The sequence below is a fragment of the Primulina tabacum genome, chromosome 2 (genome assembly GCF_025594145.1).
Source record: "Primulina tabacum isolate GXHZ01 chromosome 2, ASM2559414v2, whole genome shotgun sequence".
Lineage (NCBI taxonomy): Eukaryota > Viridiplantae > Streptophyta > Magnoliopsida > Lamiales > Gesneriaceae > Primulina > Primulina tabacum.
Window position 1 is genome coordinate 54,388,739 of NC_134551.1, and position 19,503 is coordinate 54,408,241.

Here is a 19,503-nt window from a genome sequence, read left to right on the forward strand (position 1 = left end):
ATATTTGTTTATTAGTCAAATTATACAGAAAAAGTCCTTAAACGTTTTAATATGGATAAATCAAATCCTTTAAGTACTCCAATGATTGTTAGATCATTAAATATAGAAAATGATGCATTCTGTCCATGTGAAGATGATGAAGTTATTCTTGGTACAGAAGTACCATATCTAAATGCTATTAGTGTCCTTATGTATCTTGCAAATTGTACACGACCTGATATATCTTTTGCTGTAAATTTATTGGAAAGATTTAGCTCATATCCAACAAAGAGACACTGGAACAGAATTAAACCTATATTACGTTATCTACGAGGAACGACAGACTTGAGACTTTTGAATTCAAAAAATACTAATCAAAGTATAATTGGTTATGCTGATGCTGGGTACTTATCTGATCCACACAAGGCACGTTCCTAAATCAGATATGTATTTACTCGTGGAGACACTGCAATTTCTTGACGTTCACAGAAACAAACACTCGTAACAACTTCATCAAATCATGCCGAGATTATTGTACTACATGAAGCAAGTCGTGAATGTGTGTGGCTAAAATCAATGACCGAACATATCTAAATCTCATGCAAATTATCATTCGACTAGAAGCATGTGACACTATATGAAGATAATGCTGCATGTGTTACTCAAATAAAAGAAAGATACACAAAAAACGACATAACTAAACATATTCCCCTTAAATTCTTCGCATTCACCCAAGAGCTTGAGAAGAATAAAGATATTGATATTTGTCACATTCAGTCAAGTGAAAACTCATTATATCTCTTCACAAAGGCATTTTCTACGACAATATTCAGAAAGCATATACATAATATTGGGATGCGCAATCTACGAAATTTGTGAATAATCGTTCGTGTTAACATGATGGGGAGTTTACGTGACTGCACTTTTTTTTTCCATTACTATGGTTTTTATCTCAATGAGTTTTTCCTAGTAATATTTTTAACGAGATAATATAAAAACACGTAATGAAGACAATCATTATATCATGATCATCATCACAACTCACAAAGGGGATTGTTGAAAATAAGAGATTGAGTATTGAAAATAAGAGTTGTAAATATTAAAAATTAGTGTTTGATGATGTATGTAATGATGCATTTATTTTTGGATTATTTCCAAAGAAATTCTATAAATAGGTATGTCAATTTGGGAAGAAAAACCCAATTAAGTGGAGAAAATTTTATAAAAATGTATCGTTTAATATATTTTGTGAGTGCAGATTTTCACTTTTTATCGTAAATTTTTATTTTTCACACTTGACATTTTATTATTATATAGTATGTTCTTGAAATTTTATTAGAAAATATTTTTAAAAATTCACAGATAACGATAAAAATAACTTTATTCCTCAGAAAAGAACGCTTAACATTTAATGTTACATGAAGTACCCACACATGGAAAACTTATTATTTCAAGGGGAAAATAAACCCCCTCGTTTCCTAACTTTAAAAGTGGTATTCAATGAGAGAAAGGCCGGAAGGAGCATTCCACGGGACTCGAACAATAACCATCTTATCTTCATACCCAAACGTCGGATTCCCATCATTAAGCTTGCAAGCCACGGGTCTCTCCGAAGCAAACACCCTTAATTCTCCCGTTCCTTTCACTCCAATTTTAACACATTTCGCATTCTCGTCCAACACCAAAGACTGAACCGCGCCACCCGTATTCAGCATGTTTACTAGCCCGATCGGAGCAAATCGGATGGTCTTTTTGGCCAAATACTTGACAGCAGAGACTGTGATGAGCTCGAAATTGAAGGGTTCCAGCGATATGGCTATGGTGTCGTATGGCTTGGCCACAACGAGCTTCTTCTCGCGGAACAAGTACATGGCGAATGCTTGAACTCCTTCAACGGGGATTGGGTTTGTGCCGTGTTTCCATTCGATGTCGCTTGGGCCTGTGACCGAGGAGACAACTTTGGAGTATTCGGAGGCACATTTGTTGCGCCTCGTCTCCCTGCACCATCCTCCGCCTTGGCAGTTAAACAGCCCAACAACTCCCGTGAACTGATGCAAATATCGAGTTAATTTAATGAACTCAGTATCCATGCATATTGCACCAATAGGTAGGTCTAAGTATCAATACTGTACCTTGTTTAGGTTCCAAATTTTTAACATGGTCTTGCCGTTATGAAGCGGATCTTCAAACAGGCCATCACGAGTGGGAAGTGCGTAGTAGTCGCACCGCAGGATGGTGCCATCAGGCAAGGTCATGGTCTTTAGCAGCTCGAAATTGTGCTTGCCAACCGAATCGCTCACATAGATGGGTCCACCTGAAATAGCTCGGGATGCGGCATGGAACTCCGCGCATGGGTGAGTGGACTGGAACATGTCCCAGTCGGGGTGGATGAAATTGCCCATCCACAGGCTGTTGTAAGCACAGTGCACCATGTGGCAGCCCTGGAGCCAGAATGTGCCGTTGGGGTCCCCCGACGGATCCGTGCACCAATAGTCATCTCCTGCGTCAGTTGTATGAGAATGAGAAGCTATTAAGTAGCGTTTTAGAAATCAAACATACATACCGACACGGCCTAGGGATATGGCCTGGGTGCCGAGAAACATGAAGTCATTGCAGTGCTCCATGCTAGCAATTACACCGTTCCCCTTGAAGTGGTTCCTTATCGAAGAGGACAAAGCCCCATAGTATGCCTTAGCTAGCTCCACTCTCCCACCGTAGTCCTCGCATAACATTTCCAGCAACTGTACACACACAAGAAAGCATAACATTGAATTTTAAACCAAAAAATTAATAAATTCGCCTGCCTATGTACTTACGTGAATCACATCAATTTTGACCCCATCAATCCCAACAGACTCCAGATGTGAGTGTAACCCTTCATACATCTGATAAGCAATCTCAGGTGGGACCAACCCCACTCCATTGTTTACAATCTTGTCGACTGCTAAATCTTCCATCGTCATTTTCAGGGCCGGTGTCAGCACCGGTGTAATCACCTTTGCCTCGGGCATGCCGGGGAGATTTGGCCTGATTCCACCCCAGTACCCGCACAAGGCATGCCAAACATACACGTAATCCACGGTCGTAAACTTGTGCTTCAGGTCCCTGATAAACGCCCCCATGCCGGAATCCGGGCCCTGCACAGATTTATTCGGGCTCTTGTAGTCTCTGAACTTGTAGTTTTCAGGGAATTGGATGAGTCTGCACGGCATTTGCTCGCCGGCGGAGGTGCGATTCATTCCTTCGGAGCTGATCGGATCCTCGTCGTGGCAGATGGACTGCCAGCCGTCGTCGATCAGCACCAGACCCGGTGGACATCCGCCGTCGACCAAGCCCTTGACACCTTCCCAAACACCGTGAGGGTGGACCGTTAAGTAGAAGGCATCCCACGTGCACCACCCGAATTTGTCCACAATTCCTGGTGGGGTTTTCTCATCTAGAAGTTTGAAGGTTCCCAAATGCGTACGCGCCACTTTAATGGCGTCTTTTACTAGGGTAAAGGGATCGTCTCCTGCGTGCATGTAGAGCGAGGTCCGAAATGAGGATCCTGCAACTTTTGTCGACCCGGTTTCCACGCATAAGTCCACGTGGTCGTGGGGTCCGGGCTGGAGAGAAGCCCGAAAAGGGCTCTCGATGAGTGGAAGAAACAGGACATAGGGTCTTATGCCGTCGTGTGACTTGTCAAGCATGAGAATTTGGGTTTCGTGCTCCATATCGGAGCCTTTAGAGCCGGTCCAGTGGGTGGTCCACCAGACCTTGAAGCGGAAAATGGACATGAATTTGATTCCTTTGAGCTTGCCGATGGAAACGACGTGGTGGCTACGGGGTTCTTGGGTGTCGAAACCGACGAAGCATCCCGGGGTGGGGGCGTCGAGGTCCCCAGCGGTGTAGGGTGATGGAGTGACGGTGATATTGGGTGGGACCTGTGAAAGAAAGACATGATCATTGACAGTGAAATTGGAATTTTCATCTATAGTTATTGATGAGTGAGTGGACGATCCATCGACATGAAATGCGGATTTGGAAGCATCTTTGCTCAAACTTGGAGCCATTGTTAGTAATAGCTATGTTGGTGTCGAGGAAGTGGCGGCTTATATAGAGATGATAAAAGTGTGGGAATCAGTATTAAGATTTCAAGAATGGTGTTAGCCAAAGAAGAAAGAAATTCGTTTGTTTTGTGCATATATCTTAAAGTGCAAGTAAAAGTGATGGTGAATAAATACGGAAGGATCATCCAATGCATGTCGGTGAGATGCAGTCGAGGCGCCAAAAGGAATCATATGCTTTTACGTTAATTAATAATTAATAATATCCGAATGTTCTTTCAAATTGAGCAACACTTAAATTTACATCAGAAAAAATATTGCGTTTGCTCCATTCATCCATAGTTAATATACAAAGTCTAATCACTGTTCAATTTAATATGATATTGATCATAAACGATCGTCGGTGTTTGTATTGCCACGTGCTTCAAATATAATCCATTCACATGCCACATGTACCCATATCTTGCTTCCATGTAAATTAAAATTTTCCACACTTTAATCGTTCATTTCTTTTGTTGGGACAATTTTGATTTAGGAAGATTTGTTTTTTAAGCAAGAACTTAACGAAAAAGGTTCTGTTTTGGGGTTGGGACCTTTTTTCTGTTGGATTATAGTACACATGTACATGGCAATATTAGCAGAATAAAAATGTGGGCCAAACGAGATTCCAGAGGCCAGGTCCCAAAGAAATTCCAAATTCTGGACATAACAAATTACTACACCAGTGGTAGATAGTTTATCGATACAAAACCGATTTATAAACTCTGAATTTCTTGTGTACAATTTTCTCTATTCACAATATAACAGTCATTTTCATAGCTAGTGATCCTCAATGAAATTATTTCAGGCTCTGCTTGTTGCTTCACTAGATATTCCTAGAACAGACTGCAGCAGCAGATACAAGTTATGTTTATTTTAAAATTTTAAAAAGCGCATAGCATTTAAACATGTCTTCTCGACTCACTGTATTAAGCAGGCGTAGAGCAGCAGGCCGTGTAAATTTCCTCGCAAAAAGGAAGCATTTTGAGGGTTTTCCCTTGCTAGTGCACCATTCTCTTCTGTACTCGGTTTCATAATAGATATTGTCTATATCCTAGAGTATTGATAAATTAACAAGTTTCTTAGCTGTGCAGAGACCAAAAATTGCTACAACTTCACCGAGTACCTTGATGGATTGGATGAGCATGGGAGAGGAATCAGCTAACTTGTAAGTCAGGGGATGCCATCCTCGCCTTTCAGGGTCTTTGGAAGATGAAAGATCCCATGAAGAGTGAGTCAGTGATCTCCTTGTGATTTCTCCTTCAAGGCCCTTTTGCTGATCAGTTGAATAAAGGAATGGGCGGGGAAATAAGTGGTTGGACATGGATAATATTATATTTGAAATTTTGGCTGAAAAGATGTTACTCTGGTATACGAGTAAGAGATCAACTTACAGCAAGGAGCGTTTGGACATAATGTTCATCTGGTATGCAGTTATGTTCCTTAGATGCATCAGCTGGCTGCAGATAAGAGATTTAAACAAAAACGAGAAAAATATCATATCTTCAAGTTACATTTCATGACCTAGTAATCTGCATATATGTGAAGATTATACAAGGTAGCGGCAACAATCTGAACCAGCAATTTATTACTGATAAATAAGGTACAAGGGGGTGGTGGAAGAGGGAAAAGGTAGCAAACTGCACAGAACAGACACTTACAAGCGCTGTCTCACGCCAAAATTCTGGTAAAGATCTCTTCTGCTTGCAAAAAGGTAAAAAACGAGTTACTGAAAAATTCAGTCAACACACACAAAGCATCATATGATGTGGTGGTCCAAATAAATGCATATGCATCCTGTGCAAGGTCAGTTCATTTGGTGTGTCTCACAGTGTACTTGGAGTTCCACTTGAACCAACCTGATGCCGCGGTATTAAAATTTGAAAGCTGGCAGATTACAAAGTGTGGGACCATCAGCAGGTCAAACACGAGGAGTTCCAGTCGATTATCACGCTTCTTCAATTAAACCAAGCTCTCACAATAGTACAATTGTATGGTAACTTCTAGACCATCAATTATGTGATGGAAAGGCATGTTACGCAAAAAAGAAATCTTCAAGCATATTTGCTACCAGTGCTAGGACCAGTGATGGCAGAGTAAAAGTCATAAATGAGACAGCATAACGGTAGAACAGAATTATAAAACAGCTTGCCTTGCAATGCCACTGAAACATCGGGAATACAGAGTCATCTTGAACTATGGTCTCGACGTGCTTTCTAGTAAGAACAACCCACTGCAAGAATGAAGGACATGGTTTACAGACTGGTACTTGATGATACACATCAGTTTTTACTTCTCCAATCCATTTTCCTTTCTGTATGTAATACCAGGAAGCTAATTAAAGTTCGAAAAGCATGAAATAGAACAGAAATATGCCGGACCTGAGATCCTTTCCTCCAGTTATCAACAGGAATCACTGGACCCATTTTCGGATTGTATCGACCCTCTTTTGTGTCAGCAAAACTGCTTACATTATTATGAATAGGAAATGCTCATAACAAACTAAATGTGGTATGCGGTTAACATACATTGTTACAAATATTGATTCAATTTCAAAGGAAATGGATATAAAGAAGAACTTATATGGAAGAGAAACAGAAAGATATGAAATTTATTCCTGCGTAAAGAGATCAGCCAGAGATTGGACATGACAGAATAACACCTGATGATTGAAAAGGGAAAATGATGGATTACATTTCAACTAACCTGTCCACGAAGCTAGTATTGGTCGACATTATATAGTCATATACGTAGCTGAAATTGTATAAAGGTATGCAGCTGTGACAAGACAAAAAAATTTAAAAAAAATTAACAACGGAACTTAGACATTAGAGATTGTAGGCAGCCATAGATGGAAACTTCAGTACTTTTATAACAAGAAGATGCAACAGTTTCTCAAAGTTCCAGATATGAAACATAAACATTAGAAAAGTTACTGAAACAAATAAATAAAAACTACAGCACATATTGACCTGTCCGAGAGGAAAATAAACCGTTCATTTAAGGGATGCATCAGTGCATTTTGGAGTAAAATACGCTCTGCTTGGATCATACTAGCTTCTCCCCAATCTACCTGGAATCAAAGAATCCCTAGGTATCTAAAATAAATTTGAAAAGTGGCACCAAATTTCTGATTTGCGGATAACAAACACATGTTCAATTCAAAACAATGAGATAAATAAAAACCACAATGTGACCAAAGATGTTTGAATTGACTAGTAGTTCAGATAATCAATATAAAATTAGACCTGTATGCTATCATTTATTTGACGATTTAAGAAATATGGAGACCTCGTTGTTGCCTTGTTCAACAAGAACCCAGGACGTGAATGAACATAGATAGAAAATCTGTTTTCCTCATCTCCCTGTAAACAGTCTCAGCATGTTGATTATATGTGATAAAGTAAGAATGAATAATGTGCTAAAACTAATGAGATCATAAAACATAGCAGGTAAACTTTTTTGCCATTTACTAACTCATGATCAGATATTGGAAAATATCTATTAAAATGGTGAAAACTTATAACCCCGATCCATGCACAAGCAAAGCCAAGAAGTCACTATTCAAAACAATTAATTCACACGCAAGTTTTACATAAAAATCTACTGGCATAAGAAGTAAATTAGTCAAACTAACAATGACATGGCGTAAACAGGAACTCCTAGAGCCATGCTGCTAAAAAGGAAAATTTTTTTTAACACGGGATCTACGCAGTTCAAATGCCAAATCCAAATGAGGAAATCATGACTTCATTTTGTCATCATAACAAAGAAAAATCAACTAAGGCCTAATAACAAGGGTAAACGTAGCATAAGAAACAAAAAGAAGGAACTAGGAGGAATCCGAGCAGTTACCCGAAAAAATGCATCCCAAACCATGTCAAGTGGAATCCGATTCCTTGCTATAAATAGGCAAGCGATTTTAGGCTTGGCAATTGTAGGCGGAGATACGAAGGTCAACATTTGAATTGGGCTATACTGCGATTCCACGAGTAGAAGAATGGTGAAACAAGAAAAACACAAAAGCATAGCAAAAAGCTTCCTCTTCCATATATGATGAAATTTCAGCGAATTTGATCTTCGCTTCATTCTTTTCTACACCTTCCCTACCTTATCAATAATTTCGAGAATTCAGAAAAACAATTCCCTGACAGTGTTTCTTCATAGGCACACTGCCAATCAGATCCGAAGAAAAAATGAAGACTTGAAAGTAACTGAGGTGTAGTTGCTATTCCCTTTTCGATTTGTTAGTTGCCCGTATCATATAAATTTTTAAAAACTCATTGTTTCATTATTTTGTGAAGGTTATAAATGTAGTTATAGTCGATCCATATTTCGTCTCACAAAAGACTCATACTATATATGAAATAAGGTCTTGTGTGATCCAATTTTTTGACATCAACTAATTTTTACAAAAATATTCTATCCATTTAAATAATTAATATTTTTCATATAATTTACTCATAATTATAATATATAAAAATTTAACAAATCATATATTTAATATAATTACGTTGTTTTTATCCAAATAATAATTAAAAATGTAAAAAATTATGAATAAACTCGATCATGATTATAAATAATAATCATTATTCTACTTATAGCATTGCGTGAATATGTATCATACCATATCGGTTGTAAAAGAAAGGTCAAGAGTCGCACTCCCCAACAACACATGCTTGTATTTTTTTGATTTTATAATTAATTTAATTCTTGAGTTTAAATTGATTCTTAAATGCTATCGCTGTATATATAATATAATTAAATAAATATCTAAAGAGATCCATACATAAAACAAAACGCACAAAGGGAATATAAGTTCATTAAAACAAAAAAAACATTTCCTTCAGAAAAACGCATATCATACAACACTTTATCCTAAAAGAAACCAAAATTTCTGGAGAAGTTTACATTAGGTAAAGAATCCCTACCCACACGCTGAATCCGTTGTACAAATATGGTCACCGGGAAAGTTCAGGCATGCTTTGATATCCAACGATCCCCTTTCTGTCAAAAAAGGTTCTTCGCATAAGTAGATTCCTACCAAGGTTGTGTGGCATCGGTTTTGAATTTATTTCCAATACCACGCTAAACGTAAGAGTTCTACTCTTGCACCAAAGACATTACAGGGATCCCCTTGCTGGAGAAACTAGAGCACTGTACTCTTATTTCTTCGCCAACCTCAAAGTCTTTCCTGACACCGCTCTGCAGTACAGAAATGAATAGCAAGAGTGAGAGGTGTTAAGCTTTTTATCATCCTGGCATCGAGCTATTTTTCTGCAGGATCTCTCCTACAATATCGTCACCGCAGTAGAGTGTAGTATTTTAAGAGAAGTTGTTCGCCTTATTTATTTAGCCAGGTATAATTTGATAAGGACTTGAATATCAGACGCTTGGATAAGTCACAGATTGGTAACGATATAGCATTAAACTGGGAAAATAAAGGAAAATAACTTCAAGTTAGGTAAAGTCCACAAAAAAATAAAAAACATTCTTTGTTTGCAGACATCTGCGGCTAAAATTTTAGTTTTATTTATAATAATCTCATAACAAAAGGATCAATCAGGTTCAAAGAGAGAAGTCTTTGTTTACCTCAAACCTATACATGCCATGGACACCACCACCCAAGTCAAGGACTAGGCCATGTGCTCGAATTTGATGAACCTTGGCTGTCACTTCCATGCCAAGCTTCAGTCTCTTCGCATTTATAGGAGCCTCAACTGTAGGTTGCATTGGGTTAGAACACGCCAATTATGTTTAACAGATGGGAAAACCATTATAAGGTAAGAATAATTGTAAATTTCAGACTTCGGGCTAAATTTTTTGGGGTGCTATGAAACCAACAACTACCTTTGCTATTCTCTTCGAGAGCAGCAGAATTTTCCTGGTCACAATCAGCAACACTTCGAATCACAATTGACGATAAGCTATCCCCATCTCTCAAAGGCTGATCATCTCGATTTGTTGGCTCTTGCACATTACTAACTGGCACCCTGATTTTTGGTGTTTGTTGCACAGACGCCACAGATACTCTGACTGCGTCACTTGTTTTTGATCCTGGTCTAGGTAAAGTGGCTTTGAGGGATAATTTGATATTACCACGTACGTCCACACCAATGCACATCAAATTAAGTGTTTGACCGACCGACACTATATCGGAGACCTGGCACACCTGACAATAAATCAACATAATTTGTGATTATCATAAGAATGTGGAAGGCCACAAATGGAAAGCTCCAAACATAGCGATTATGATCAGGAATGTAGCAAAATGAACTAACAGGTTCATGTGATAACTCAGAAACGTGTAGAAGACCTTGTTGGCCTCCATTGAACTCCACAAAGGCGCCATACTCTTTGATTGATGTTACAACACCTTTATACACTCCCCCCATTTCAATCTCATGACCCACTATAAAATGGATCTGAAAACAAAAATATAAAAGGCAAACTATTGCATGAGGTCTTCGAAGCAATGATCACTTACCGGCAATAGCCTGAGGAAGCACAGATACTAAAATGATTGCTCAATATGCAAAAGATATGGCCTGTGATAGAGTTCAAATTTTGACCATATATACGATATGATCTGTTCTCTCTAAAATAAAATACAAAGCAAAAGGTTCACTTGTTTCAATGGCAATCGCTGTCTCAATGGTCATATGTCAATTATTGTTGCCAATATGCAGGTAAAATCTAAGGAACACAATCGTAACATAATATTGACGATGATGCAATATTTTCCTGTTATAAAGAGGGCAAAGATTTTTTAGACAAATTTTGCACAACTGGACGGTTTGGTTTATACAACCTCGTATTACCAATTTTATGATTATATAATCAGAATTTTAGATATAGCCAGAATTAAGTAGAGGGCATAATGAACCCAACTTGCAAAACAAAAACAGGTTGTCTTATAACACCAGCCAAGAGAGTGCACTACATGCAAACCAAATACATCCAAACAATGTATACTATTACCTTTTCCATCAATTTATCCAATACTGATTGATTTTTAGCAACTATTGTAAGAAAACCGTCATTCACAGAAATCCTTCCACCTGTTGCATGGAAAGTAATGATGAGCCACCAGAAGGTAAACAAACTCATAATAGAGTCTCACCTGAGAACAATTTCTTTAAGCGATGGTGGTGATATTGATAAGTGCAAGGATAAAACTCAGAAATTATGAGAATCTTCAATGGATACAAACAAGATCATAAACCTAAAACCTCAACATGTTTCCAGAGAATGCGAAACACCTCGCATGGTTGTATAAAAATTAAAAAAAAATGATAGCCAAGGAAAATTAATAAAATGTGGTACAAATTGAAGATTTAAAAATTGTGCCTGAGTATTATAGGAATTTCACTCTACAGTTTGCCAAACCATATCAAAGAACAGAGTGTCCATGCGATTACTTGTTCCAAGTAGCAAGAGATATTTGCACACAATAGAATTGTGTAAACAAATAGCATCAACATATTCAGATGCTATTACTAAACTAAATCATTGAAATTCCAGGTCAGTATCAATAACAAAACAAAGTAAGTTTTATGACCCCTTAAAGAAAGAAGAAAAATAACATATTGCGCCAAGGAATATTGAGAAGATAGTCAAAATTAAGAAGAATTAAAAAAGCACAGACTACAGCAGTCCTAAATCTTGTACCAGAGCTACATCACTAAATCACCTGTTTCTTCTTCAATTTTTCTCTTCAACGAGCCAAGAGGACCAATTAGGCGGCGAATCACATCGTTGCTATACTTCAATGTCACTGCATCAATGTAAAACAAAAAAGGCACGTAAATCACTAAAAATATTAACACCATATCATAAGATACCACACAGCCTGTGTCAAAAAACCAGAAGGAAAGCGAAGAAGCCAAAGCTCCAATCGGACATCTTACATATCTGTGGAGAGAATCTGCAATCCTGAGTACGTGGTACATTTATCTCTCCATCCATGTGATCAAGGATTTGAAGCCGCCCTTTATAAGCAGGTTCTAAACACTCGCATATTATGTCTAAAGGGATTCCAGCAGGCTTGATATCCAACTGAATTGCTGTAATTCCATTTCGGGTTCCAGCAATTTTGAAGTCCATGTCCCCAAGATGATCTTCCAAACCCTGGAAATAGTATGCGACAAAAGAAGTGACACATGGATAATCTAATAACTTAAAACTGAGAGGAATGTAAAACATTACTCTGAACCTAGTTGAGAATCATAAAGAATCATGTTGATTGGCCAACAGCTAAAGGATGACATATGTGAGATGCCATACACGCACCCCATAATTCTTTTTCATATTATAGTCCCCAAAATATGCATAGATAAATAGGAAGTATGGCAATTCACCCTAAAAAATAATAAAAAATAGTTCTCACGTGCACGCGTTGTGTGTTTGTTCAGTCATGTATTTAGTGAAAATCTTCTTTGGAGCTTAATCATTTTTCTAATTAATTTTATTTATATTAAAATAGAGGTAATATCATAATCGTACAAATTGATGAGAGACTATACTGTAATTTGATGAAGTAACAACTGCAATTTGATGGGAGGCCATACCAAATGGACCACAATGTCGATCTAAGTCCTTGAGCCTTAATGGTAGTAATAGATAAATGAACAGTGAATAATGAAAAGAAACTCACAAGTCACAACCAAGAACACACAAGTGATGGGATCGATCCTCACTTTCCACTGAAGATAAAACACAATACAGCCAAGGGAGAGAAATAAAACACAATCAAATCTTATTTTGGTTATGCTAGAATTTATGGAAAAATATTCAAGCCAACTTCTTCCACACTAACTATTCTAGAGCACAACCAATATGCATCAAATTGTTTCTCACACTACCAACCATTCCAAATTTAAAAAGTTTTTACAATCAAAGCAGAAACAACAAAGGGCAATCTTCTGTAGTTTTATAGAAGAAGATATGCTGATATACCAGGATATCCGTTAAAATTCTGTATTCAGTGATTGCACCAGTTGAGGGATCAATGTCACTGACGAGGCCCACTGACAAACCAGCTACATGTTCTTTCAACAGAATGCCAGCATCCATCAAAGCCATGCTGCCTAGAATGATAGATGCATGTTATATCCTGGCAAATAAATCTTTCGAGAAAGTAAACACACATTAGATAAAGATAGAGATATGGATGCAATAAGCAAAGGGATATCTCCATACAAATAGAGATAAATTAATCATCATGGAGCAAAGTTCCTGATCAGTAAAATGCATAAATAGTGAAGCTCCTACAGTAATAGCCCGGCTGTGAGATGACTACCTGCACAAACAGAAGCCATTGATGTTGATCCATCAGATGCCATAACTTCAGCATTAATGCGAACTGTGTATGGACAATTATCTTCAGGAGGTAATACAGCAAGTAGGGCTTTTTCGGCAAGAGTACCTGCACAATGAAGATTCAGCATAAATAATCGCAAATGGTGTCCTGACCAGTAGGTTACCATCGTTGAAGACTAGCTTTAAGGAACTTAAGAAAACTACACGGCATACTGATATCATTGTAACACTAATTTAGAGAGAACTATCACGGTCAAACAGAATGAAGAACGAGGAGTCCTGGACAATTATGTAGCCAATAAAACACCAACAAATGGCACATGAGAGATGCAAATTTTCTCATCACTTCCAGAGAGACAATGGTGGAGACAAATAAGGAAATTGTTTTGCTTTCACTTCTGACAATCAGACAAGTTAAAATAGTTTGCATAAAGAAAAATGAGCAAATAGATGCCCAGAAACCATGAATTAGGACAACTATGGATATGTTCCTGGCAGAACTAAAAACCTTGTTGCCAAAAGTATTCTCCATTACAAGTACAACAGAATAAACAATAAACTTCCAGATTGCAAATGTCAGAGAATCAAAATAAGGATTACAGAGCAGATCCAACCACTCACCAAGATAGTAAAAACAACTGTCCTAAGATTAAAATTCATCCCCTTCAATGTGCAACTGTTGAACTGTAAATGTCAAGATATTTTGATATCATAAAGTAGCTTAACACAAACATCTTTCACATGCAACTTTGCAGCGTATTCAACTTAAAGTGAAAATGGAGCATTGCGATCATGCCATCGAAAATTCAGTTTCACTATTAAGGGACAATGTCACCAAATACTGCTTCAAATTCAAACTCATCCAAAATCTAGGCCAAGTGTGGACAAAAATTGTGGGCAATTATTACTCAGCTATTAGAAGACCACGCAGAGTCGAAGACCACGCAGAGTCGAAGACCACATTCTACCATTATAACACTGCCAAATAAAGGAACCTATATGAACAGAGGACATATCAATAAACAAGTTGTGTTCTTGTTTTCCACCATGAGTTACAAGATAATAACAAAAAATCATCTTGGAATCAGCAGTTGACCAAGACCAAAGAAATCACTTCATGCCAACTAAGCTATAATGCATTGCAAACATGAATATGTGCCCATCACTCTCATGGAATTCAAGCAACTTACCATGCCCAACTTCTCGTCTGTTCAGGCCAACCCGTTTACCCACCTCATTAATGCAGAATGGTGGAAAACTATAATGAAGCATGAATCGCTTGGATGGAGGACCGACTATAGATTCTAGACGTTGGGCTTCTCCAGGTGCTCCAAGGGTTACAGTACAAAGTACCTGTATCCAGCATATTAGATGCCACGGCAACCATACGCATCCCAGAAGAAAAGTGCCCACAAAAATGTCATGCCCCTCTATCATGAGCAAACTCTTTCGGGAACACCATAGACAATGAAGTTACTAACCTGAGTATCTCCACGTGAAAAGATTGCTGAGCCATGTAACACAGGTAAATAACCAGCTTCACAATACAGAGGCCTGATTTCATCAAGGCATCTTCCATCAACTCTCAGACCTTCACCGATTATCCTTTTGCGAACAACCTGACATGATCATAAGTTTAAGATGCCTATGCCTAAATAAGATGGGTTTATGAAGAGTGAATCTAGTGGAAAGAAAAGCACAGTTGAAACCCAAAAATTTTGACCAAAACCAAAGAATTTAAATTTGTCCTCATATAACTTCACCTGGAGCTGTTTTTCAATATGCTCAGCAGAAATTGCTTCCGAATTCAATGAAAATTTTCATTATACGAATGACCATCAATATATAAATATTCATTTTGAAGGACTTAATACATAAATTTAAACATCGAAAACATGTATTGATGGGTAAGGCCAAAATCATGATGAAAATACCTGTTTCCGTACAGCATCTACAGTTTTTGATAAAAATTTTAGACCTTCCTCGTCACATTCTTCCTCTAGTGTTTTTTTCACATCCTGCGTAATATTATCCAAGGCTTCTCCCCGCTCAAACTACACACAACAAATTAAGATAATAAGGTTCATAAGAATAAGATAGCAAACTGAGTAAATAGCAATAAGAATACAAAAGGATGCACCTTGCCATATGTAGGGTCTGTAAACACAGCTTCAATGGGAGCTTCAGCCAAACTCCTAATTTTCTCATAGGTTTCCTTGGATGCCAAAGACAATTTATATTCTCTTTTCTGTTTGCCAGCTTTGGCTGCAAGCCGTATTTGAGGGTCAAGATATTTAACTGCCTGAAAAATAAAAGATAAGCACCATAAAATATCATGGTGTTAAACATGACCAGTGTGACCACTCACTTCAGGATGCGCCAGCCTTAGAGCTGCTTTTAAGTCTTTTTCTGATATCTCACGTGCTTGCACATCTATCATCAAAGTCTTGTCTTTTGTGCATGCATACACCAAGTTAAGATCACTCAAATTAAGCTGCAAATATCCATGAGATATAGCACATCAGATCAAAAGCACAGGATTTCTTCAATACAATATCTCATTAGGCAGAGAAGAACCTTCAAACTAGCGTCCAACCTGCAAGTTTGAGATCATCTCGAACTGGAATCCATTGAGGACATAAATGGGACAATTTCACCTTATCTAGTTATTAGATGGTACAAGGCATGTGCATTCGTGTTCTGAAGGGTTCAATTGATGCACTCCAACTCTTATACTCCATGTGAAATTTTCTTCATCCATCTACATTTAATACACCTTAGTGCACTTTATTTTCATATGACTGCCAACTAGAGATGCCTCAGACCTACACTGTAATGCAACCTCATACCATAGTGCACAACGCTCCTTTAGTAACTACGCCACAAAAAATTTACCAATTAACCAAGCTACCCTACCTGTCCTCTACGGCATCACATTACTTAATCTAATGTAATTGGGTATAAAGTAACTATCACATCCAGACCTCTTAGTCTCAACAGGGAAAAAAAAATCCGTGGTTTTCTCTAAAATCAAGTCTATCTAAAGATCACAGATTAATTTGGAACACCAACTGACATTATTAAGTCGAAGTACAAAGAAGTAAGAAAAAATCTGACAATCATTTACGGGGTTTCTCAAGCAATAGTGCAAACAGGAAACAGCAGAGCGGCTGAAATTTTAACAATGATGTCTACAACAAATAGTAATGGAGATTAACCTAATTGATAATTATGTGAAGAGCATAAAGAAATGCATCTTACAATGGAAAAGGGATTGAAAATACCTCATCCATGCTGGGGTTAACAATAAATTGATCACCAATCCTCCCTATACGGATGACCCCGATGGGGCCACCCCATGGAATATCTGATAACATAAGTGCAGCAGATGTTGCGTTTGCAGCCATCACATCTGGATCTTGTCTCCCATCAGATGAAAGGACAGTAGCCATGACCTAGCAAAGAAGTCCATTTTCCAAATCAATGGAAGAGTAGAGTTAACAGGAAACTGTTCGTTAATGTTTAAATGCATTATAGTACCTGAACCTCATGGTAAAATCCAGCAGGAAAAAGTGGTCTGATAGGTCTATCTATGATTCGACCACATAAAAGTTCTCGCTCTTTTGGAGCACCCTCCCTCCGCATAAATGTGTTGGGAATCACACCCTGAGCAAATTGTTTCTCCTGATAGTCGACCTAGCAAATAAATGTTCCATCATAACGTGCATCGATGATGCACCTACTTGCCACTGCCAGCAATTATAAGCAGTCCAATTATAATTTAAAACTACCGCAATCAAAGATGCATCTGATACGTTAATTCATCAGAATTAAGAATGTAGAGTTTCAATGTTAAAGAAGAAACAATCGGTTCCATAATTTCAGTATGGATAGTAAAGATAGGGCTCCCAGAAGCTGATAAAACGGGCAGTTAGATTTCTAACTCTCCTGTGTGTTTTATTTTGGAAACTGGGAATCCCCGTGTATTTCAAAGTATAAAAAAAACAGACACAGATATTAAAAACAAAAAGCCCCGTGATAAACCCACAGAAAATGATACTCTGAATCTTTTCCTACATAGATTTACTCAAACTTCAAGACGCAGACATTCAAATTTGGCATACTGAACTTCAAAAAGCATGTTCGAAACAAATATTGGTTGTCTTGATGGATTAAAGAAAGAAGAGGAAGTGATCCCAGTTGAACAAGTGACGCCAGGAGAAAGAGAAACCACGCGTGAACTTGAAATAGTACTAAAACAAAAAGATATAAACGCATACAGTGAGAGGTAGGAAATCGCGAGTGCCATCACACTTAGCTGCGGAAATCGTGGACAACACTTTCGTCTCTTCCATAGCCAAGATAACGGCGCCATTCGCAAAACGCGCTAACTTACCTGTTTCCAGCGTAATTTTTCGTGATCCAACGTCAAACTCTTCGGTGTGTGTTTCAAGGATTTTCTTTCCTGCTACTCGAGTTTCAGAATAGGCGATGGCTGACGTGGACAATGCGTTGGAACAAGGGCCGCCGCAAATTGTACGGAATTTGATTCGCGGCCATGGTTTTGTTGAGAGTAGAGGATTGGCTTTACTCGCCATTCGTGCCATGGCGCGACGGGAGAGATGGAGACGTCGGGGTTTAGGGTTTAACGAGAGAGTGGGGCGGGATCAGGTGCATCGCGCTGGAATTGTTTGGTGATAAAATAATTGTTTTTTAATCATTTTAAATTAAATATTTTCATTAAAACTTTAGGCAGCCAAGATCAATTTTGATATAATTTTAGTTTTCCATAAAGAAAAAAATTCTTATATAATGATAAAACGTAAAATTTCCTGTTTAAATTTTTAAATCGAAAAATCCATGATTGTGATAAATGAATATATAATTGAATTTCTAAACATATTTTAAAAAATTATATTTGACAATTCATATTTAATTTTAAATTTAAATTTATAAGATAGTTCTTTTTATATTTATTTAGTCGTATCGAAAAAATAATGATTAGATGTAAAATAAGAATAATAAGATCAAATTTCAATTTTACTCTATCATGTTCAATATCGTAATTTATCGTCACACTATTCTCCCTAAATCGGTTCAACCTTTCATCATTGTTGTTTAGTTTTACAACAATCTCAAACAGTAAATTGACAAAAAATTGTGTAGATCGGTCTCACGTGTTATATTTTGTGAGACTGATATCTTATTTGGGTCATCCATGAAAAAATATTACTTTTTATGATAAGAGTATTATTTTTACTGTGAATATCGGTAGGGTTGAGTAAGAGTTTGGTGGACGATTTCACCGAGTCGAGTTGATGAGCCGGAGATGGTTGCCGGGCATATGGACCTGCACTTTCAAGATAGAAAGAACGTTAATGGGCCCCGAAAGATTCTTTGGTGTGACTACTCCGACGCTCAAGTCAATCAACGGTTATAGGGAGAGTTTTGTAATAAACGTTGTAGGTAATATGTAAGTGAATGAATCAATGTTTAAACAAACTTGATATTTATAGAAAGAAAGTCAATGATGACCTCGTTTTCAGTGTCCGCTTATTAAATATGGCAAGATGGTTGCTCATACCCTGCTTTCACTGATACTGCTGGGTCTGACAACCCATGCTTATTTTGATTGAGTTCGGTTACTTTTTACACTCCAAAATTCTTGATAATAATGATTACCAAGCTTAAGTTTCCCATACTTGTGCACTTGAATGCGATGTTTTATCGAAATAACTCAGCTCGGGAGACGTCATCCAGATTCTGTCTGGGAGCCCGGGCTCCCTTTGACTTGGGGAAATGATGCCCCAGGCATCTATCTACATGGCACCTTACATGATCCTACTAAAAACTTTCCATGATCTGGGCTATTCATCTATTGTCTCGGGTCATTCATGACCCGGGTTCTCCCGGGAGGGTATCACCAATAATGTAAAAGTATTCATTCATAGATATAATCAAATCGTTAGATCGCATTATGTGTTTGTTTTTAGAAACACGAACAATCTTAATTTAGATGATAACAAAATATATTACTGTATTGTTAAAATATTAATTCAATTGTATAGTTGGTGGATATCAATTTGGAAGTGCAAGATTGCCGAAAAAAAACTAGTTT

At 37.7% G+C, this 19,503-nt stretch overlaps 3 protein-coding genes across 8 annotated transcripts; all 3 read right to left on the reverse strand.

Annotated features, from left to right (window-relative positions):
• Nucleotides 1-1,360: 1,360 nt before the first annotated feature.
• LOC142537101 (galactinol--sucrose galactosyltransferase-like) lies at nucleotides 1,361-4,056 on the reverse strand. The gene is made up of 4 exons (XM_075642668.1): nucleotides 2,796-4,056; nucleotides 2,543-2,720; nucleotides 2,112-2,479; nucleotides 1,361-2,027 (listed from the first exon to the last, which is right to left on the reverse strand). Exons 1-4 carry the CDS (start codon nucleotides 4,029-4,031, stop codon nucleotides 1,464-1,466), a joined length of 2,346 nt encoding a protein of 781 aa, XP_075498783.1. The 5' UTR covers nucleotides 4,032-4,056; the 3' UTR covers nucleotides 1,361-1,463.
• Nucleotides 4,057-4,722: 666 nt separating this feature from the next.
• Nucleotides 4,723-8,315, reverse strand: LOC142537102 (glycosyltransferase BC10-like). Of its 6 annotated transcripts, XM_075642669.1 has the most exons (11): nucleotides 7,920-8,315; nucleotides 7,313-7,429; nucleotides 7,037-7,137; nucleotides 6,771-6,842; nucleotides 6,446-6,527; nucleotides 6,217-6,297; nucleotides 5,726-5,764; nucleotides 5,459-5,524; nucleotides 5,191-5,340; nucleotides 4,990-5,118; nucleotides 4,723-4,910 (listed from the first exon to the last, which is right to left on the reverse strand). In XM_075642669.1, the coding sequence occupies exons 1-11, from the start codon at nucleotides 8,151-8,153 to the stop codon at nucleotides 4,869-4,871; spliced, it is 1,113 nt and encodes a 370-aa protein (XP_075498784.1). In that variant the 5' UTR covers nucleotides 8,154-8,315; the 3' UTR covers nucleotides 4,723-4,868. The 6 variants fall into 6 exon arrangements, with proteins under 6 accessions (XP_075498784.1, XP_075498787.1, XP_075498788.1 ...); XM_075642672.1 differs by lacking the exon at nucleotides 7,313-7,429; XM_075642673.1 differs by lacking the exon at nucleotides 7,037-7,137 and having other exon boundaries at nucleotides 7,356-7,429.
• Nucleotides 8,316-9,017: 702 nt separating this feature from the next.
• On the reverse strand, nucleotides 9,018-18,061 carry LOC142537103 (polyribonucleotide nucleotidyltransferase 2, mitochondrial). The gene is made up of 17 exons (XM_075642676.1): nucleotides 17,666-18,061; nucleotides 16,926-17,081; nucleotides 16,670-16,840; nucleotides 15,754-15,879; nucleotides 15,526-15,687; nucleotides 15,320-15,439; nucleotides 14,867-15,004; nucleotides 14,576-14,738; nucleotides 13,366-13,491; nucleotides 13,023-13,153; nucleotides 11,975-12,194; nucleotides 11,758-11,841; nucleotides 11,046-11,125; nucleotides 10,346-10,489; nucleotides 9,915-10,236; nucleotides 9,657-9,784; nucleotides 9,018-9,269 (listed from the first exon to the last, which is right to left on the reverse strand). Exons 1-17 carry the CDS (start codon nucleotides 17,990-17,992, stop codon nucleotides 9,168-9,170), a joined length of 2,700 nt encoding a protein of 899 aa, XP_075498791.1. The 5' UTR covers nucleotides 17,993-18,061; the 3' UTR covers nucleotides 9,018-9,167.
• Nucleotides 18,062-19,503: the final 1,442 nt, after the last annotated feature.